Below are 23,596 nucleotides of genomic sequence, written 5' to 3' on the forward strand. Positions count from 1 at the left end.
TATTTCGTCCGCCATTTTGTTTTTTCGAAATTTTGATCATTAAATCGGATTCAGCAGCCTTAAAAACTAATGTACAACTCAAATTTTCCAATTTATATTATTTATGATTGAAATTATGTCCGTTTTTAGATATTTCTTGATGATATTTCGTCCGCCATTTTGTTTTTTCGAAATTTTGATCATTAAATCGGATTCTATTAGCTTTAAAAACAAAAACAAACATTTTTTCAAACCCTTATTTTGCACTTTTTCGACGCCCTCGTAGTCTGAAATTTCCCGAAGACGGACCTGTTGTTTTTCCCGCAAGTATTTCGGAGGGGTAACTCGGAAATTTTTCGAGTTTTGGCAACGTCGGTTCATTAGAAAATTTTCAAAACTGATGCGAACGTCGTCGATTTAAATCGGGGTGGTGTGTGTCTAATAAAAAGACAATTCCGGGAAGCCGTTGGAAACGATCGTAAATTTGATTTTACAACCGACATTATCTTTAAAATACATTTAATTTCGCACGAAAATTTCGAGTTTCCATAAAGTCGCTTTAAAATTTGATTAGGGAGTTGCGTTTATGGACTAACATCAATTTCGACGACACATTTTGAGTTTTTTCTTTGATTTTCCACTCGTTTTTCCAATTTTTCGTTAGTTCGACTTTGTCGAAAGCTCTCTTCATGTCTACGAACGCAGCGTTTGTTTTGCGATGGACAAATACGAAAAACTGAATTTTGCGTATGAAAATCAATCAAGTTACGATTCTGTATAAGTATCCCTTCGGCGTTCACCCTTATATATTCACCCATTTTTTTTTTTTTCGTTATCCTTTCATCCCTAACGTTGCGGGATGAAAAATTCTCATCCTATCCTCTGGAATTCATTCCAGATAGTTGATTTCGATAATACTTACCTTGTTCGCGATCCGGGATTGTTTTTAAATCGATTCAGGGGCGACGCAATTTTATATTTCGGTTTTTAAATTGATAAATAAAAGGAAAACGCTGAAAATGTGAAACAATCCTTTTAATATGTGGATGTTTTATGGAATATCCTGTTTTATATTCATTTAATCTCTTGAAATAGCTAATTGACTGTGGCTTTTGAGTACTAACATATCCGCCATTTTGTTTTTTTGAAATTTTGATCAGTAATTCGGATTCAGGAGCCTCAAAAACCCATGTACATATCAAATTTCCCAATTTATATGATTTATGATTAAAATTATGTCCATTTTTAGATATTTTTTTACTGTATCTCGTCCGCCATTTTGTTTTTTGAAATTTTGATCATTAATTCGGATTCAGTAGCCTTAAAAACTAATGTACATCTTAAATTTTCCAATTTATGATTGAAATTATGTCCATTTTTATAAATATTTTGACTGAATCTTGTGTGCCATTTTGTTTTTTGAAATTTTGATCATTGATTCGGCTTCTGCTGACTCAAAAACCCGTGTAGATCTCATATTTTTCTATTTACTTGTTATTTTTTAAGAATTATGTCCATTTTTGGATATTTTTTGACTGTATCTTGTCGGCCATTTTGTTTTTTTTGAAATTTTGATCATTAATTCGGATTCAGGAGCCTCAAAAACCCATGTACATATCAAATTTCCCAATTTATATGATTTATGATTAAAATTATGTCCATTTTTAGATATTTTTTTTACTGTATCTCGTCCGCCATTTTGTTTTTTGAAATTTTGATCATTAATTCGGATTCAGTAGCCTTAAAAACTAATGTACATCTTAAATTTTCCAATTTATGATTGAAATTATGTCCATTTTTATAAATATTTTGACTGAATCTTATGTGCCATTTTGTTTTTTGAAATTTTGATCATTGATTCGGCTTCTGCTGACTCAAAAACCCGTGTAGATCTCATATTTTTCTATTTACTTGTTATTTTTTAAGAATTATGTCCATTTTTGGATATTTTTTGACTGTATCTTGTCGGCCATTTTGTTTTTCGAAATTTTGATCGTTAATTCGGATTCAGATACCTCAAAAACCCATGTACATCTCAAATTTCCCAATTTATATGATTTATGATTAAAATTATGTCCATTTTTAGATATTTTTTTTACTGTATCTCGTCCTCCATTTTGTTTTTTGAAATTTTGATCATTAATTCGGATTCAGTAGCCTTAAAAACTAATGTACATCTTAAATTTTCCAATTTATGATTGAAATTATGTCCATTTTTATAAATATTTTGACTGAATCTTGTGCGCCATTTTGTTTTTTGAAATTTTGATCATTGATTCGGTTTCTGCTGACTCAAAAACCCGTGTAGATCTCATATTTTTCAATTTACTTGTTATTTTTTAGAATTATGTCCATTTTTGGATATTTTTTGACTGTATCTCGTCGGCCATTTTGTTTTGATTATGTCCATTTTTATATATATTTTCACTGTATCTTATCCGCCATTTTGTTTTTTGAAATTAAGATCGTTGATTCGGCGTCGGCTGACTTAAAAACCCATGTGCATCTGAAATTATCCAATTTATCATGATTTTTGTTTATAATTATGTTGATTTTTAGATATTTTTCGACTATATCTAATCCGCCATTTTGTTTTTCGAAATTTTGATCGTTAATTCGGATTCAGATACCTCAAAAACCCATGTACATCTCAAATTTCCCAATTTATATGATTTATGATTACAATTATGTCCATTTTTATATATATTTTCACCGTATCTTATCCGCCATTTTGTTTTTTGAAATTTTGATAGTTCATTTTGATTCAATAGTCTCAAAAACCCATATACATTTCAAATTTTCCAATTTATCTGCTTTTTGTTTAAAATTATGTCCATTTTTAGATATTTTTTTTACTGTATCTCGTCCGCCATTTTGTTTTTTGAAATTTTGATCATTAATACGGTTTCAGCAGTCAGTCAAAAACCTATATACATACGAAATATCCCAATTTACATGATTTCTGTTTAGAATTATGTCCATTTTCAGATATTTCTTATCTGTATCTCGTCCGGCATTTTAATTTTCGCCATTTTAACTTTTGATTCGAATCCAGCAATCTCTGTATACGTTATATCTCGCAAATCGAGAACATTTCTTACCAAATACGCCCTTGTTATCTTAATTTCATCCCCAAGAGCTTTAAAAAACCATATTTCGTCCGGAATATTTTTTTGGGGGGGGGTCAAATTAAAAAAAAAAATCGAAACTTACCGCTATTCGATTTGACATCGTCCGGCCTGTGCAGATCCGGTTTCGAAGCCAACATAGAAAGAGGATGTTGAGCAGGTAAACCGCCGGATAGACCCAAGAGACTAGCCGCCGTACTAGGCGGAGCACCGCCTAAACTAGGGTGAGGAATCATCGGTATAGGGGGCGCCGCGTGCGTCGGAAGCTGTTGCGCGTGCATTTGCTGCAGCAATCTCGGTAAATCGGGCCTTTGTTGCTGAAACAAAACGAAAAAAAAATCGGTACATTCTGAAAACGAAACCCGTTACGCCGTTGGGGTCGAAATCCGCGATAATTACACAATAAAACTGTAAATAACATCCGAAAGGGCCAACTCGAAAAGAACAAAAAAAAACCCGCTCAATTTTTAATCCTTTTTGTCTATCTCTCTCTCTTTCGGAGTGTGTGTTGTTTCGAAAGAGGACAAAGGGCCTGCCAGATGATGCCGCCGTAAAAAGCTACTACCGACCAGCGGGACTATCATAATCCAATTAGCATTCGATGTGGATGACGCAAGGGGGCGCTGATGTCGAATGCCAACTTTTTAAATTAAAAGTCCGGGGAGTCTACAGGGGCGGCACGACAACTTTACATAATCATCACGCTAGATATTTAATATCAGATCGAGTCTGATCTTTCTTTGGTCTATCGAATCGCCCAAACGCAAATTGAAAAGTCAATCTTGAGGAAAAGTCCGAGTTTGGTGTCTAAATTATCGTTTTTCCAATCACCAGCCTCATTAAACTTAATATTCTGATCACTATCATCAATAACGATCTCGAAAACGATCTAGAACTTTCTGAAACCTAAGGCAGTACGACAGATCGAGTCTGATCTTTCCTACGATCTTTCCTTGATTTATGGAATCACCCAAAAGCGAATTAAAAAGTTAATCTAGAGGAAAAGTCCGAGTTTGGTGTCTAAATTATCGTTTTTCCAATCACCAGCCTCATTAAACTTAATATTCTGATCACTATCATCAATAACGATCTCGAAAACGATCTAGAACTTTCTGAAACCCAAGGCAGTACGACAGATCGAGTCTGATCTTTCCTACGATCTTTCCTTGATCTATGGAATCACCCAAACGCAAAATAAGAAGTTAATCCACATGGAAATCATTCAATAAACTCTGTAACAAATCTAGTAATCAACAACTGGGTGAATAAGACAGCAATTTCAATGTTTGCCAGTCGTATTCTTTCTTGTCGTAAACGAGATCATTAGTGTTAGATCTGGAGATCTGGGTGGCCGGATTAATAAACTTCCACATCCTATAAATGTTTGTTCGATCTAAAAAATGACCAATGACGCTTTCAGTCCTCTACTGGTAGACATAAAGTTCTTAAAATAGTTTTTCGTGACATTTTTCGTTATAATTTGTCGTCATTTAATTGCGCACCTAAATTTGCGGTCTGCTAGATTACCAGATTTGAATCCTTTTACTTTTCGCCCCTAATAGAAGTAAATTCAGTAAATCTTTCGTCCCTTCGCGTATTTTTGACCGACGTACGGGGTCGAAAGTTGAAATCTCGAGGATCGAAAAGATATTTTTGATATAAAAAAAATCAAAAAAAAAAATTTACCTTTTTGTTGAGATCGATAATGCAGGAACCGTCCGGTTTTATTTTCGATTATTGTTTCGGCGTTTGAACCCTTATTAATTGATGCTTCATACCAGATTTTTATCGTTTTACGTTTTACGCTTTTCATGCAAGAATTTTAATTAAAATGGACGTTTTTCGTTTCGATAATATTTCATCGGATTCGTCGGAAAATAAAAAACTTTCCACTGATACAGGATTTGAGGTTATAATTTCGGATTATGTCGTTTAAAACGCCAAATTTCATTATGTCAATGTCAAATTTGATATATTCGAGGCGGTATTGCCATATCTCAAAAATTTAAGTAGCAACCGATATTTGGGGTACACCGTGGTCCTCCAACCAATCTCCGGTTATTATCTGGACCTTGTGGAAGATTAGAAACTGTAGATTTTTGATCTTGAAGTTTTTTTGAACACCCACCAAGCCAATTTGCGTCCAAACAAAACCAAATCCTGTACTGCAGTGTCTGCTCGGATCTTTGCTACATTAAACTTGATCTGACAGCTCCCAATCCATTCCAGACAGTTGTTGATGGTGTCGGGAGTTTGGTCGATCGATCTTTTCGGGGTCAAAATCCACAAACACCCATTATTGGTATGGCTATTACATCAACGAGAAATCTACTCGCAAAAACATAAACACTCCGATCAAAATGTCGAAAATGTCGCCTCGTATATATTTTCCGAGAGGAAAAACATATTTTTCAAATAGGGTAAAGCGGAAAGAACTTCTCGAGGGAGTATACGAACCTTATCGTCCTTTCTCTACTTCCCTAATCAACATTCCGATCACCTTTGGACTTTATCAAGCGGAGGCTCCCCCAATTCCCGACAGGAAAATTAAGTGGATTCAACGTACCGTTTACAACAAGGGTTGATTTTCCTTCTAAAATTTCTCGCTAAATATATTAATTGGAGTTTTTGTTGTAACGATGATTCTTTAATCTTTTCTGTTTATATTGCGATGTTTGTCCTACGATTTTCATTGATAAATCGATGGGGAAATACGTCGAGGCGCTAGGTGGATGTTTTACGTCATTGGGGATGAAAAAGATATCGAGAAATAAGAATCCGTCTCCACCGAGACCATTGGTGAACGTACGAGGGTTGTTTGAAACATCCATCTTGGTTAAAAAATGAAAAAAAGTTTTCAAAGTCAAAACTACGAATTTTTGATTAATCCACCGTACAATCCTTATTTAGCACTTAGTGATTTCTATTTTTTCCTCTCTCTCTCTCTCTCTCTCTTTGATCGATTTTTTTTTTTTTGGCGAAAATGACAAATAAGCTTCCGTACTATTGGATTTAATATTTAACGGCGTTCATAAGTTTGTACTAAAAGCTTTATAAAAACTAAAATATAATAAAGTTGGGGAAATGTGCTTGGGAAAGATCGTAAATTTCGACGTATTTTTATGCCCCTTTCACACGTTGCGGTTTTAACAAGATTTTTTTTTTTTTTTTTAATAAAAATTCGAGTAGTACGAATAATATATATAAAAACATGGCAATTTCTTTTTATATTTTGTGTAAATATTATAAAACTCGAGTAAAATAAGTCCTTTATTAAAATTAAGTTTTTTAAAAGTCTGATTCACACCCGACGAGTTTCGTATTTCGCGTAGAATTTAAATTATAACCCAATTAGAAAATTTGAAAACAATTTTATTTAAAATTCATTCGGTCGTGTTTCCGTATAACAACCACGACACAGTTAAATATTGAAACGAACGTTGGAATATTCCGTAGACTTCTTAAATGGAAACCGTATAAAAAAACGGGAATGTCTACTGCGCCGATGACAAGTAACTTATAATTATTATATTTACTTTAAATTAATTTATTAGTAATTTCTTGGTGTTATATATAATTTTTTTTCAAAAATATCACAATTTTATGTACAGAGCGTTACGGGAAAATTAAATTAGTCAGTTTCCGAATTATAGATATAGATTTTATATGAAAACAAAAAAATACTAAACGAAAATTAAGTTGAAGTAAATAAAATTATTAATTATGAGTTACTTGTCATCGGCGCAGTAGACATTCCCGTTTTTCTATACATTGCTCAATGTAAGATGTTAGAATGTATAATTTAGAAAATACAAATTTTGATTTCGTAATTTTAAATTTCTATAATTCGGAAATTAGAAGTCGTATGACAAATGTATTTTCCAGTAACACCCTGTATATAAAATTTTGATAGTTTTGATCAAAAAATTATATATAAAACCAAGAAAATACTAATAAAGTTAAAATAAATAAAATTATTAGTTTTAAGTTACTTGTCATCGGCGCAGTAGACATTCCCGTTTTATTATACATTGCTCGATGTTAGATGTTAGAATGTATTTTCTTGGTTTTGTATATAATTTTTTTTTCAAATTTTATATACAGAGTGTTCCGAGAACATAAATCTAGTTTCCGTATTACAGATACTTAAAATTACGAAAATTTCCAAATTATACATTCTAACATCTGACATCGAGCAATGTATAGAAAAACGGGAATGTCTACTGCGCCGATGAAAAGTAAATTATAATTAATAATTTTATTTACTTCCACTTAATTTATTCGTATTTTCTTGGTTTTATATATAATTTTTTTTTTCAAAAATATCACAATTTTATATACAGAGTGTTACGGGAAAATTAAATTAGTCAGTTTCCGAATTATAGATATAGATTATATATGAAAACAAAAAAATACTAAACGAAAATTAAGTTGAAGTAAATAAAATTATTAATTATGAGTTACTTGTCATCGGCGCAGTAGACATTCCCGTTTTTCTATACATTGCTCAATGTAAGATGTTAGAATGTATAATTTAGAAAATACAAATTTTGATTTCGTAATTTTAAATTTCTATAATTCGGAAATTAGAAGTCGTATGACAAATGTATTTTCCAGAAACACCCTGTATATAAAATTTTGATAGTTTTGAACTAAAAATTATATATAAAACCAAGAAAATACTAATCAAGTTAAAATAAATTATTAGTTTTAAGTTACTTGTCATCGGCGCAGTAGACATTCCCGTTTTATTATACATTGCTCGATATCAGATGTTAGAATGTATTTTCTTGGTTTTGTATATAATTTTTTTTTCAAATTTTATATACAGAGTGTTCCGAGAACATAAATCTAGTTTCCGTATTACAGATACTTAAAATTACGAAAATTGCCAAATTATACATTCTAACATCTGACATCGAGCAATGTATAGAAAAACGGGAATGTCTACTGCGCCGATGAAAAGTAAATTATAATTAATAATTTTATTTATTTCAACTTAATTTATTCGTATTTTCTTGGTTTTATATATATATAATTTTTTTTCAAAAATATCACAATTTTATATACAGGGTGTTACTGGAAAATACATTTGTCATACGACTTCTAATTTCTGAAATTTGAAATTAAAAATTACGAAATCAAAACTTATATTTTCTAAATTATACAATCGAACATTTACGTTGCAGCTTTTCAGAATATATACAGAATGTCCAAAAAACGTTCTCGCATTCGAAATATCCATTCAGGAAGTTTTGAGTTTATAGAGACTAAAATTCGACACAAGGTGACCCCGAACCGTGATAATATATGGACTACGTAGAAAGAAGGAATTGAACAGACCATGGGAGACAACAAAGCTGTAGAACCTCCGCTATATAGAGTTAAATTCACTTATACAAAAGTGTCAATGAAAAGCTTCCGTTTCGTTTGACGATTAGTCACTCCGAGAAAAAAAAAAGTAGAACGAGTTTTAGTATATTCTAGGTTTTCCAGCGATCAATCTTGAAAAGGTAAAAAGTTCAACACGAGAATTACTATAGTGGAAGTAGCATCGTTCTGGCGGCTCGTAAAAATGCGACGACAAAGGAAAAAAAAAAAAGAAAGTTTCTCGGTTTACGAGGGAATGTTGGATGATTCCGACCAATCGTTTGTGACTAGGGGAAAGTTGGAAATAATTATTATTTCAACACTCGACTTAAATTACAATGTAATGTACTTTATACATCCTGTGAGATATTTTGGACTAGCAGAATCAACAATAAGCGTCCTGGAGATATTTTGTATCAACAGAATCAACAATAAACGTCTTGGGAGATATTTTGTACCAACAGAATCAACAATAAGCGTCCTGTGAGATATTTTGGACTAGCAGAATCAACAATAAACGTCTTGGGAGATATTTTGTATCAACAGAATCAACAATAAACGTCATGGGAGATATTTTGTACCAACAGAATCAACAATAAACGTCTTGGGAGATATTTTGTACCAACAGAATCAACAATAAGCGTCCTGGAGATATTTTGGACTAACAGAATCAACAATAAACGTCCTGAAGACACCCTGGACTAACAGAATCAATAACAAGCGTCCTGGAGATATTTTGTATCAACAGAATCAACAATAAACGTCCTGAAGACACCCTGGACTAACAGAATCAATAACAAGCGTCCTGGAGATATTTTGTATCAACAGAATCAACAATAAGCGTCCTGGAGATATTTTGGACTAACAGAATCAACAATAAACGTCCTGAAGACACCCTGGACTAACAGAATCAATAACAAGCGTCCTGGAGATATTTTGTATCAACAGAATCAACAATAAGCGTCCTGGAGATATTTTGGACTAACAGAATCAACAATAAACGTCCTGGAGACACCCTGGACTAACAGAATCAATAACAAGCGTCCTAGAGATATTTTGTACCAACAGAATCAACAATAAGCGTCCTGTGAGATATTTTGGACTAGCAGAATCAACAATAAACGTCTTGGGAGATATTTTGTATCAACAGAATCAACAATAAGCGTCCTGTGAGATATTTTGGACTAGCAGAATCAACAATAAACGTCTTGGGAGATATTTTGTACCAACAGAATCAACAATAAGCGTCCTGTGAAATATTTTGGACTAGTAGAATCAACAATAAACGTCTTGGGAGATATTTTGGACTAACAGAATCAACAATAAGCGTCCTGGAGATATTTTGGACAAACAGAATCAACAATAAGCGTCTTGGGAGATATTTTGGACTAACAGAATCAACAATAAGCGTCCTGGAGATATTTTGGACAAACAGAATCAACAATAAGCGTCCTGGAGATATTTTGGACTAACAGAATCAACAATAAACGTCCTGAAGACACCCTGGACTAACAGAATCAATAACAAGCGTCCTGGAGATATTTTGTATCAACAGAATCAACAATAAACGTCTTGGGAGATATTTTGTACCAACAGAATCAACAATAAGCGTCCTGTGAGATATTTTGGACTAGCAGAATCAACAATAAACGTCTTGGGAGATATTTTGTACCAACAGAATCAACAATAAGCGTCCTGTGAGATATTTTGGACTAGCAGAATCAACAATAAACGTCTTGGGAGATATTTTGTACCAACAGAATCAACAATAAGCGTCCTGTGAAATATTTTGGACTAGTAGAATCAACAATAAACGTCTTGGGAGATATTTTGGACTAACAGAATCAACAATAAGCGTCCTGGAGATATTTTGGACAAACAGAATCAACAATAAGCGTCTTGGGAGATATTTTGGACTAACAGAATCAACAATAAGCGTCCTGGAGATATTTTGGACAAACAGAATCAACAATAAGCGTCCTGGAGATATTTTGGACTAACAGAATCAACAATAAACGTCCTGAAGACACCCTGGACTAACAGAATCAATAACAAGCGTCCTGGAGATATTTTGTATCAACAGAATCAACAATAAACGTCTTGGGAGATATTTTGTACCAACAGAATCAACAATAAGCGTCCTGTGAGATATTTTGTACCAACAGAATCAACAATAAACGTCTTGGGAGATATTTTGTATCAACAGAATCAACAATAAGCGTCCTGTGAGATATTTTGGACTAGCAGAATCAACAATAAACGTCTTGGGAGATATTTTGTACCAACAGAATCAACAATAAGCGTCCTGTGAAATATTTTGGACTAGTAGAATCAACAATAAACGTCTTGGGAGATATTTTGGACTAACAGAATCAACAATAAGCGTCCTGGAGATATTTTGGACAAACAGAATCAACAATAAGCGTCTTGGGAGATATTTTGGACTAACAGAATCAACAATAAGCGTCCTGGAGATATTTTGGACAAACAGAATCAACAATAAGCGTCCTGGAGATATTTTGGACTAACAGAATCAACAATAAACGTCCTGAAGACACCCTGGACTAACAGAATCAATAACAAGCGTCCTGGAGATATTTTGTATCAACAGAATCAACAATAAACGTCTTGGGAGATATTTTGTACCAACAGAATCAACAATAAGCGTCCTGTGAGATATTTTGGACTAGCAGAATCAACAATAAACGTCTTGGGAGATATTTTGTACCAACAGAATCAACAATAAGCGTCCTGTGAGATATTTTGGACTAGCAGAATCAACAATAAGCGTCCTGGAGATATTTTGGACAAACAGAATCAACAATAAGCGTCCTGGAGATATTTTGGACTAACAGAATCAACAATAAACGTCCTGAAGACACCCTGGACTAACAGAATCAATAACAAGCGTCCTGGAGATATTTTGTATCAATAGAATCAACAATAAACGTCTTGGGAGATATTTTGTACCAACAGAATCAACAATAAGCGTCCTGTGAGATATTTTGGACTAGCAGAATCAACAATAAACGTCTTGGGAGATATTTTGTATCAACAGAATCAACAATAAGCGTCCTGTGAGATATTTTGGACTAGCAGAATCAACAATAAACGTCTTGGGAGATATTTTGTATCAACAGAATCAACAATAAGCGTCCTGTGAGATATTTTGGACTAGCAGAATCAACAATAAACGTCTTGGGAGATATTTTGTATCAACAGAATCAACAATAAGCGTCCTGTGAGATATTTTGGACTAGCAGAATCAACAATAAACGTCTTGGGAGATATTTTGTATCAACAGAATCAACAATAAGCGTCCTGTGAGATATTTTGGACTAGCAGAATCAACAATAAACGTCTTGGGAGATATTTTGTACCAACAGAATCAACAATAAGCGTCCTGTGAGATATTTTGGACTAGCAGAATCAACAATAAACGTCTTGGGAGATATTTTGTACCAACAGAATCAACAATAAGCGTCCTGTGAGATATTTTGGACTAGCAGAATCAACAATAAACGTCTTGGGAGATATTTTGTACCAACAGAATCAACAATAAGCGTCCTGTGAGATATTTTGGACTAGCAGAATCAACAATAAACGTCTTGGGAGATATTTTGTATCAACAGAATCAACAATAAGCGCCCTGTGAGATATTTTGGACTAGCAGAATCAACAATAAACGTCTTGGGAGATATTTTGTATCAACAGAATCAACAATAAGCGTCCTGTGAGATATTTTGGACTAGCAGAATCAACAATAAACGTCTTGGGAGATATTTTGTATCAACAGAATCAACAATAAGCGTCCTGTGAGATATTTTGGACTAGCAGAATCAACAATAAACGTCTTGGGAGATATTTTGTACCAACAGAATCAACAATAAGCGTCCTGTGAGATATTTTGGACTAGCAGAATCAACAATAAACGTCTTGGGAGATATTTTGTACCAACAGAATCAACAATAAGCGTCCTGTGAGATATTTTGGACTAGCAGAATCAACAATAAACGTCTTGGGAGATATTTTGTACCAACAGAATCAACAATAAGCGTCCTGTGAGATATTTTGGACTAGCAGAATCAACAATAAACGTCTTGGGAGATATTTTGTATCAACAGAATCAACAATAAGCGCCCTGTGAAATATTTTGTACCAACAGAATCAACAATAAGCGTCCTGTGAGATATTTTGGACTAACAGAATCAACAATAAACGTCCTAGAGATATTTTGGACTAACAGAATCAACAATAAACGTCCTAGAGATATTTTGTACCAACAGAATCAACAATAAGCGTCCTGTGAGATATTTTGGACAAACAGAATCAACAATAAGCGTCCTGGAGATATTTTGGACTAACAGAATCAACAATAAACGTCCTGGAGATATTTTGGACTAACAGAATCAACAATAAGCGTCCTGTGAGATATTTTGCACTAGCAGAATCAACAATAAACGTCTTGGGAGATATTTTGTATCAACAGAATCAACAATAAGCGTCCTGTGAGATATTTTGGACTAGCAGAATCAACAATAAACGTCTTGGGAGATATTTTGTACCAACAAAATCAACAATAAGCGTCCTGTGAGATATTTTGGACTAGCAGAATCAACAACAAACGTCTTGGGAGATATTTTGTATCAACAGAATCAACAATAAGCGTCCTGTGAGATATTTTGGACAAACAGAATCAACAATAAGCGTTCTGGAGATATTTTGGACTAACAGAATCAACAATAAACGTCCTGGAGATATTTTGGACTAACAGAATCAACAATAAACGTCCTAGAGATATTTTGGACTAACAGAATCAACAATAAACGTCCTGGAGATATTTTGGACTAACAGAATCAACAATAAACGTCCTGGAGATATTTTGGACTAACAGAATCAACAATAAACATCCTAGAGATATTTTGGACTAACAGAATCAACAATAAACGTCCTAGAGATATTTTGTACCAACAGAATCAACAATAAGCGTCCTGTGAGATATTTTGGACAAACAGAATCAACAATAAGCGTCCTGGAGATATTTTGGACTAACAGAATCAACAATAAACGTCCTGGAGATATTTTGGACTAACAGAATCAACAATAAGCGTCCTGTGAGATATTTTGCACTAGCAGAATCAACAATAAACGTCTTGGGAGATATTTTGTACCAACAGAATCAACAATAAGCGTCCTGTGAGATATTTTGGACTAGCAGAATCAACAATAAACGTCTTGGGAGATATTTTGTACCAACAGAATCAACAATAAACGTCCTGAAGATATTTTGGACTAACAGAATCAACAATAAACGTCTTGGGAGATATTTTGGACTAACAGAATCAACAATAAACGTCCTGGAGATATTTTGTACCAACAGAATCAACAATAAACGTCCTGGAGATATTTTGGACTAACAGAATCAACAATAAAAGTCCTGGAGATATTTTGGACTAACAGAATCAACAATAAACGTCCTGGAGATATTTTGGACTAGCAGAATCAACAATAAACGTCTTGGGAGATATTTTGGACTAACAGAATCAACAATAAACGTCCTAGAGATATTTTGTACCAACAGAATCAACAATAAGCGTCCTGTGAGATATTTTGGACTAGCAGAATCAACAATAAACGTCTTGGGAGATATTTTGTACCAACAGAATCAACAATAAGCGTCCTGTGAGATATTTTGGACTAGCAGAATCAACAATAAACGTCTTGGGAGATATTTTGTACCAACAGAATCAACAATAAGCGTCCTGTGAGATATTTTGGACTAGCAGAATCAACAATAAACGTCTTGGGAGATATTTTGTACCAACAGAATCAACAATAAGCGTCCTGTGAGATATTTTGGACTAGCAGAATCAACAATAAACGTCTTGGGAGATATTTTGTACCAACAGAATCAACAATAAGCGTCCTGTGAGATATTTTGGACTAGCAGAATCAACAATAAACGTCTTGGGAGATATTTTGTATCAACAGAATCAACAATAAGCGTCCTGTGAGATATTTTGGACTAGCAGAATCAACAATAAACGTCTTGGGAGATATTTTGTACCAACAGAATCAACAATAAGCGTCCTGTGAGATATTTTGGACTAGCAGAATCAACAATAAACGTCTTGGGAGATATTTTGTACCAACAGAATCAACAATAAGCGTCCTGTGAGATATTTTGGACTAGCAGAATCAACAATAAACGTCTTGGGAGATATTTTGTACCAACAGAATCAACAATAAGCGTCCTGTGAGATATTTTGGACTAGCAGAATCAACAATAAACGTCTTGGGAGATATTTTGTACCAACAGAATCAACAATAAGCGTCCTGTGAGATATTTTGGACTAGCAGAATCAACAATAAACGTCTTGGGAGATATTTTGTACCAACAGAATCAACAATAAGCGTCCTGTGAGATATTTTGGACTAGCAGAATCAACAATAAACGTCTTGGGAGATATTTTGTATCAACAGAATCAACAATAAGCGTCCTGTGAGATATTTTGGACTAGCAGAATCAACAATAAACGTCTTGGGAGATATTTTGTACCAACAGAATCAACAATAAGCGTCCTGTGAGATATTTTGGACTAGCAGAATCAACAATAAACGTCTTGGGAGATATTTTGTACCAACAGAATCAACAATAAGCGTCCTGTGAGATATTTTGGACTAGCAGAATCAACAATAAACGTCTTGGGAGATATTTTGTATCAACAGAATCAACAATAAGCGTCCTGTGAGATATTTTGGACTAGCAGAATCAACAATAAACGTCTTGGGAGATATTTTGTACCAACAGAATCAACAATAAGCGTCCTGTGAGATATTTTGGACTAGCAGAATCAACAATAAACGTCTTGGGAGATATTTTGTACCAACAGAATCAACAATAAGCGTCCTGTGAGATATTTTGGACTAGCAGAATCAACAATAAACGTCTTGGGAGATATTTTGTACCAACAGAATCAACAATAAGCGTCCTGTGAGATATTTTGGACTAGCAGAATCAACAATAAACGTCTTGGGAGATATTTTGTACCAACAGAATCAACAATAAGCGTCCTGTGAGATATTTTGGACTAGCAGAATCAACAATAAACGTCTTGGGAGATATTTTGTACCAACAGAATCAACAATAAGCGTCCTGTGAGATATTTTGGACTAGCAGAATCAACAATAAACGTCTTGGGAGATATTTTGTATCAACAGAATCAACAATAAGCGCCCTGTGAAATATTTTGTACCAACAGAATCAACAATAAGCGTCCTGTGAGATATTTTGGACTAACAGAATCAACAATAAACGTCCTAGAGATATTTTGGACTAACAGAATCAACAATAAACGTCCTAGAGATATTTTGTACCAACAGAATCAACAATAAGCGTCCTGTGAGATATTTTGGACAAACAGAATCAACAATAAGCGTCCTGGAGATATTTTGGACTAACAGAATCAACAATAAACGTCCTGGAGATATTTTGGACTAACAGAATCAACAATAAGCGTCCTGTGAGATATTTTGCACTAGCAGAATCAACAATAAACGTCTTGGGAGATATTTTGTATCAACAGAATCAACAATAAGCGTCCTGTGAGATATTTTGGACTAGCAGAATCAACAATAAACGTCTTGGGAGATATTTTGTACCAACAAAATCAACAATAAGCGTCCTGTGAGATATTTTGGACTAGCAGAATCAACAACAAACGTCTTGGGAGATATTTTGTATCAACAGAATCAACAATAAGCGTCCTGGAGATATTTTGGACTAACAGAATCAACAATAAACGTCCTAGAGATATTTTGTACCAACAGAATCAACAATAAGCGTCCTGTGAGATATTTTGGACAAACAGAATCAACAATAAGCGTTCTGGAGATATTTTGGACTAACAGAATCAACAATAAACGTCCTGGAGATATTTTGGACTAACAGAATCAACAATAAACGTCCTAGAGATATTTTGGACTAACAGAATCAACAATAAACGTCCTGGAGATATTTTGGACTAACAGAATCAACAATAAACGTCCTGGAGATATTTTGGACTAACAGAATCAACAATAAACATCCTAGAGATATTTTGGACTAACAGAATCAACAATAAACGTCCTAGAGATATTTTGTACCAACAGAATCAACAATAAGCGTCCTGTGAGATATTTTGGACAAACAGAATCAACAATAAGCGTCCTGGAGATATTTTGGACTAACAGAATCAACAATAAACGTCCTGGAGATATTTTGGACTAACAGAATCAACAATAAGCGTCCTGTGAGATATTTTGCACTAGCAGAATCAACAATAAACGTCTTGGGAGATATTTTGTACCAACAGAATCAACAATAAGCGTCCTGTGAGATATTTTGGACTAGCAGAATCAACAATAAACGTCTTGGGAGATATTTTGTACCAACAGAATCAACAATAAACGTCCTGAAGATATTTTGGACTAACAGAATCAACAATAAACGTCTTGGGAGATATTTTGGACTAACAGAATCAACAATAAACGTCCTGGAGATATTTTGTACCAACAGAATCAACAATAAACGTCCTGGAGATATTTTGGACTAACAGAATCAACAATAAAAGTCCTGGAGATATTTTGGACTAACAGAATCAACAATAAACGTCCTGGAGATATTTTGGACTAGCAGAATCAACAATAAACGTCTTGGGAGATATTTTGGACTAACAGAATCAACAATAAACGTCCTAGAGATATTTTGTACCAACAGAATCAACAATAAGCGTCCTGTGAGATATTTTGGACTAGCAGAATCAACAATAAACGTCTTGGGAGATATTTTGTACCAACAGAATCAACAATAAGCGTCCTGTGAGATATTTTGGACTAGCAGAATCAACAATAAACGTCTTGGGAGATATTTTGTACCAACAGAATCAACAATAAGCGTCCTGGAGATATTTTGGACTAACAGAATCAACTATAAGCTTCCTGGAGATAACCTGGACTGGAAGAATCACCAACGACGAAGTACTACAGAGTATCGGGATCGGCAGGGAAAACAGCTCCTGGTTCCGTAGAACACGTTTCAAGAAAGAACATCCTGAAACCAGTACGGATCTAGAGGGGATTCAACTATGGAAATGTGCCGAGCAAACAATGTAGAAATCCCAAAATGAAACGCTGAGTCGACGCATCCCGTTGCTTTCGAAATATCGACCTGGAGGTAACCAGCTCAGAACCTGGATAGAGGACGAACCCTTTTGAATTAGTCGTTAAGTTTGGAAGTGTCCATCGATTGAAAACCCCGATGATCGGGTTATAATATTAAGAGAAACCTTGAAGGTTTCCATTGGAAAATCTTCGTTGCGCGCTTATGGCGACGCCCATTAATAGCGACCCAACAGCTCCGCCGGAACAGGAAACAGGAATTCTCAAAGAGAAGGAATTCGAACAAGGTCCTTTAAGCCCGTTTCTCGCCCTCCGGGGAGAATCTTTCTTTTTCTACGGACCCCGTTGAAGAAATCCTTTTACGTTGATTCGTTTCTCGACGGGAAATTTTTACAATAATTAGAATGAAAAATCCTGAAGGCGAAACTCAATTTCGAAGAAACGTTTATTGAATTAGAGGAAATACTGTCGATGTAAATATATCGATTGACATTGAAGACAAAGTTTCTTTAGAAAAAGTTAATGAAGCGGAGAATTTTCTCGAGAAAAACAACTGGGGGGAAAAGCGAAAATCTATTTTCAATGCGAAGACCTCCGTGGATGGTCCCCGAGGTATCTGGTCTGACCTAAACATCGATCTATACAAAATATGTTTCAAATTTGAAGACTCCACGTTATTTAACACTAGAAAGCTGTGTATAAGATGGGTGTTCAAATGGAACAAAAACAACGTCGTTTTATAACCACGGATGAACCGTCCATCATTTCACAATCGAACACAATCAAAATAATGTGCTGAAGAGGTAAAACCGGTTCAAAACAAGGCAAAGATCGTTTTATCTACACTTGAGGGTCGTGGCGTCGGTTTTTCGTGAAAATTTCTATCGACTATCATCGAAAAAAGGAAAAACCGTCAACGACGAGTTTTATTACAACGTTTGGACGATGAAATCAAGCAAAAATTGTTGAATTTGTCCAAGAAAAAACATGGGTGTTCAAAACAACGATGTGCAGATGTTTCCATCGAATTTTTTCGTCGTTTCATAACCACGGATGAACCGTCCATCATTTCACAATCGAACACAATCAAAATAATGTGCTGAAGAGGTAAAACCGGTTCAAAACAAGGCAGAAATCGTTTTATCTGCAGTTGAGGGTCGTGGCGTCGGTTTTTCGTGAAAATTTCCATCGACTATCATCGAAAAAAGGAAAAACTGTCCACGACGAGTTTTATTACAACGTTTGGACGATGAAATCAAGCAAAAATTGTTGAATTTGTCCAAGAAAAAACATGGGTGTTCAAAACAACGATGTGCAGATGTTTCCATCGAATTTTTTCGTCGTTTCATAACCACGGATGAACCGTCCGTCATTTCACAATCGAACACAATCAAAATAATGTGCTGAAGAGGTAAAACCGGTTCAAAACAAGGCAAAGATCATTTTATCTACAGTTGAGGGTCGTGGCGTCGGTTTTTCGTGAAAATTTCCATCGACTATCATCGAAAAAAGGAAAAACCGTCAACGACGAGTTTTATTACAACGTTTGAGCGATGAAATCAAGCAAAAATTGATGAATTTGTCCAAGAAAAAACATGGGTGTTCAAAACAACGATGTGCAGATGTTTCCATCGAATTTTTTCGTCGTTTCATAACCACGGATGAACCGTCCATCATTTCACAATCGAACACAATCAAAATAATGTGCTGAAGAGGTAAAACCGGTTCAAAACAAGGCAGAGATCGTTTCATCTGCAGTTGAGGGTCGTGGCGTCGGTTTTTCGTGAAAATTTCCATCGACTATCATTGAAAAAAGGAAAAACCGTCAACGACGAGTTTTAACCCCGTCGGATTACGGAGCTGAAAGGAAATAACGTCGAAAAATAATTTGCAGGGTGAGGTAGTTTTGGGATAGTCCTCGTATCAACAAAGTTGTACATTTGGAAATGTGTATGTGAGAGGAAAGCGCGAACGAATTAAAGCAATTAGCGGTATAACTTTGAAACCATCCGCTAACAATAGTCGAGTTAAAGTGTACGCTAACTAACATTATCGCTGTTATTTGTATTTGTTCGAGTCATTAAAATAAGTATCAGTCACTTTGCGTAAAATCGCTAATTGAAATCAACAAATTAGCCTAAGTTGCCGTTTTCTCGTCAAACGAAAACCTATTGTTGTTTAATTAGCGCTCGGATGTTACATGAAATTACGAAATGTGATTGGTACGAACCATAATTTGTCGATTTGACGAAATTTCTATTCTGGAATACCGAGAAATTAATAAGAAATTTTTATAATTACGGCTACTAGGCCGAGTAGACACTTCCGTAATTATTAACGCGAGACGGAGATCTACTAACAAGGATAGAGATAGAAGTATAGTCCGGTCAAATTAGATCGAAAAATAAGTTGCAAGTGGGTGATATGCGCTATTGACGCAATTTGATGAAGAAGGTCGAGAAGAAGAATTTAACTATTTTTTTTTTATACTATATAGCATTTATCTTTATGGTTTTTGCTAATTTCCGTTATTTTATAAGAATTTCTAATCGGTTAATGATCCACAACTTTTTGACTCCTTATAACTCGGAAACAGTAAATCGTAGGAAAAAAAGTATTAACACGTTTTTTGTAGATAATTTAGTGATCCACAATTTTCGTCTGAGGTATTTTGTTGATAAAACTCACCATTTTGTTGAAAATTGCGAAAAACTCATTTTTTTTTGACATTTGACATTGATCGTTATATCTCAGAAACGGTAACTCGTACGAAAAAAAGTATTGATACGTTTTTTGTAGATAATTTTGTGATCTACAATTTTCGTCTGAGGTATTTTTTTGATAAAACTCACCGTTTTGCTGAAAATTGCGAAAAACTCATTTTTTTTTGACATTTGACATTGATCGTTATATCTCAGAAACGGTAACTCGTACGAAAAAAAGTATTGATACGTTTTTTGTAGATAATTTTGTGATCCATAATTTTCGTCTGAGGTATTTTTTTGATAAAACTCACCATTTTGTTGAAAATTGCGAAATACTCATTTTTTTGACATTTGACATTGATTGTTATAACTCAGAAACGGTAACTCGTACGAAAAAAAGTATTGATACGTTTTTTGTAGATAATTTTGTGATCTATAATTTTCGTCTGAGGTATTTTTTTGATAAAACTCACCATTTTGTTGAAAATTGCGAAATACTCATTTTTTTGACATTTGACATTGATCGTTATATCTCAGAAACGGTAACTCGTACGAAAAAAAGTATTGATACGTTTTTTGTAGATAATTTTACGATCTACAATTTTCGTCTGAGGTATTTTTTTGATAAAACTCATCGTTTTGTTGATAATCGCGAAAAACTTATTTTTTTTGACATTCGACATTGATCGTTATATCTCAGAAACGGTAACTCGTACGAAAAAAAGTATTAACACGTTTTTTGTAGATAATTTAGTGATCCACAATTTTCGTCTGAGGTATTTTTTTGATAAAACTCACCATTTTGTTGAAAATTGCGAAATACTCATTTTTTTGACATTTGACATTGATCGTTATATCTCAGAAACGGTAACTCGTACGAAAAAAAGTATTGATACGTTTTTTGTAGATAATTTTACGATCTACAATTTTCGTCTGAGGTATTTTTTTGATAAAACTCATCGTTTTGTTGATAATCGCGAAAAACTTATTTTTTTTGACATTTGACATTGATCGTTATATCTCAGAAACGGTAACTCGTACGAAAAAAAGTATTGATACGTTTTTTGTAGATAATTTTGTGATCCATAATTTTCGTCTGAGGTATTTTTTTGATAAAACTCATCGTTTTGTTGATAATCGCGAAAAACTCATTTTTTTTTGACATTTGACATTGATCGTTATATCTCAGAAACGGTAACTCGTACGAAAAAAAGTATTGATACGTTTTTTGTAGATAATTTTACGATCTACAATTTTCGTCTGAGGTATTTATTTGATAAAACTCATCGTTTTGTTGATAATCGCGAAAAACTTATTTTTTTTGACATTTGACATTGATCGTTATAACTCAGAAACGGTAACTCGTACGAAAAAAAGTATTGATACGTTTTTTGTAGATAATTTTGTGATCTACAATTTTCGTCTGTGGTATTTTTTTGATAAAACTCACCATTTTGTTGAAAATTGCGAAAAACTATTTTTTTTTGACATTTGACCTTGATCGTTATATCTCAGAAACGGTAACTCGTACGAAAAAAAGTATTGATACGTTTTTTGTAGATAATTTTACGATCTACAATTTTCGTCTGAGGTATTTTTTTGATAAAACTCATCGTTTTGTTGATAATCGCGAAAAACTCATTTTTTTGACATTTGACATCGATCGTTATATCTCAGAAACGGTAATTCGTACGAAAAAAAGTATTGATACGTTTTTTGTAGATAATTTTACGATCTACAATTTTCGTCTGAGGTATTTTTTTGATAAAACTCACCGTTTTGCCGAAAATTGCGAATCCACAATTTTTTTTGTTTATTTCATTATATCGATAAAAAAAACCTGTACACTCACCCCGATAATTTGATTTAGTTCCGTCATCGTAACCTGTTTCGCCCTTTCAACGGCAGACGCTACTTGTTGTTGATGTTCTTGTGAAAGAAAAGGCATTATCTGTGCAATAATTGCGTTCAGTCTCTTCGCTATTTCAGTCTGAAAACAAACAAACACCCAATCAATTGATTACCATAAAAACAATATCAAAATCAAATTCTATTCCATCATTATCATCGTTATAAATATGAACGTTTTACATTTAGAGGATTCGAGCCGAAGAACTCCTGGTCGTACAAAGACGTTTTTGATCAATACCAATTCGAAATTCATCGCGCGAAAACCGTTGTGTGAATAAAAACGTTTCGTTTTATGAAAAACACCGAAAGGCAACATCGAAATCGAAGGATTAACATAAGTAAAATGTCAACAAGGTTTTATATCCAACCGTGCCCGCCGGGCGAATTGTACGAAAAGAAAATACCGTCTGGCATCGTAACTTTTTTTTATATATATATATATATGTAGAGAGAGGAATTTTTCCCGTGCTCCTACCGACGAATGTTTATTCAGCCTACAGCAAACACTCTAACTCTGTCCGGGTGTTTATTTTCACGGTCCGATTGAATTTGATTTTGTGTTCTGTCGCTTTCCATGCTCTAATTGACGATCGAAACGTTGTCAGATTTATTATCATAAATAAAAAGTCGCTTGCATCAATTTCTAACCATCTAAGACACCACGGACGATCTGGAGTGCATGGAAACTGCTGACCGCGTTATCCACGAGTGTCTTAAACACCTGAACCTGCTTAAAGACATCGAATTTCGAAATTTGAGACAGTTCTAGCTGCCAAATATCTTCGTCTTCTATTTCCGGTACGTTGCTCTGGATTTCCGTCTTCTACGTAACGAAATCTGCACGTGGCTGTTAATTTAGGCCTCGATCCTGGTCCCTTTAGAATTGATTTAGAGAAATCGACATCCGCGGTTTGGATTATGAATTATTGTAGTACGAGATCAATTAGCAGTTTGAAATAATTTATTTGATTGACCGTTTCCATTGGGAAGCTTTCGGGAGGGTTAAAATAATTAAAATTTTCTCCTTTTGAATAATCGATAGACGTATGAGTGTATTGAGTCGAAAATTTTGAAAGACAATCGATGGAAATTATCCCGAGCCGTAGCAAAAAATCTCTCCTGTAGGTAGAACGATTTTTGTCTTCTTTGAACCCGGTGCTACTTTTGTAGTTCATTGATTTGGTTTTTGGTGTGAATTGATGGTTATAAAACGATTTTTTTTTAGCCATCTAACGAGAAGAATCCTAAAATGTGTTGATACATTTTGGAACTGATGAATCTTGACGAAACTATTGGAGGATAAACAAAAAATTGAGAAAATTATGTGGAAATAGTGAAAAAATT

The 23,596-nt window shown here is 34.3% G+C and overlaps 1 protein-coding gene across 1 annotated transcript; it reads right to left on the minus strand.

The window, feature by feature from the left end:
- Positions 1–796: 796 nt before the first annotated feature.
- Positions 797–22,328, minus strand: LOC130452012 (transducin-like enhancer protein 1). Its single transcript, XM_056791372.1, has 2 exons — positions 22,194–22,328; positions 797–3,424 (listed from the first exon to the last, which is right to left on the minus strand). The coding sequence occupies exons 1-2, from the start codon at positions 22,287–22,289 to the stop codon at positions 3,164–3,166; spliced, it is 357 nt and encodes a 118-aa protein (XP_056647350.1). The 5' UTR covers positions 22,290–22,328; the 3' UTR covers positions 797–3,163.
- Between the last annotated feature and the right edge of the window lie 1,268 nt (positions 22,329–23,596).

Source organism: Diorhabda sublineata, unplaced genomic scaffold, assembly GCF_026230105.1.
Source record: "Diorhabda sublineata isolate icDioSubl1.1 unplaced genomic scaffold, icDioSubl1.1 Dsub_112, whole genome shotgun sequence".
NCBI classification, from domain to species: Eukaryota; Metazoa; Arthropoda; class Insecta; order Coleoptera; family Chrysomelidae; genus Diorhabda; species Diorhabda sublineata.

Coding starts and splice junctions, on each gene's coding strand:
- LOC130452012 (XM_056791372.1), bottom strand. CDS start 22,289: ATGCCTTTTCTTTCACAAGAACATCAACAACAAGTAGCGTCTGCCGTT. Junction 3,425..22,193: donor AACTAAATCAAATTATCGGG/GTGAGTGTACAG, acceptor GTTTTGTTTCAG/CAACAAAGGCCCGATTTACC.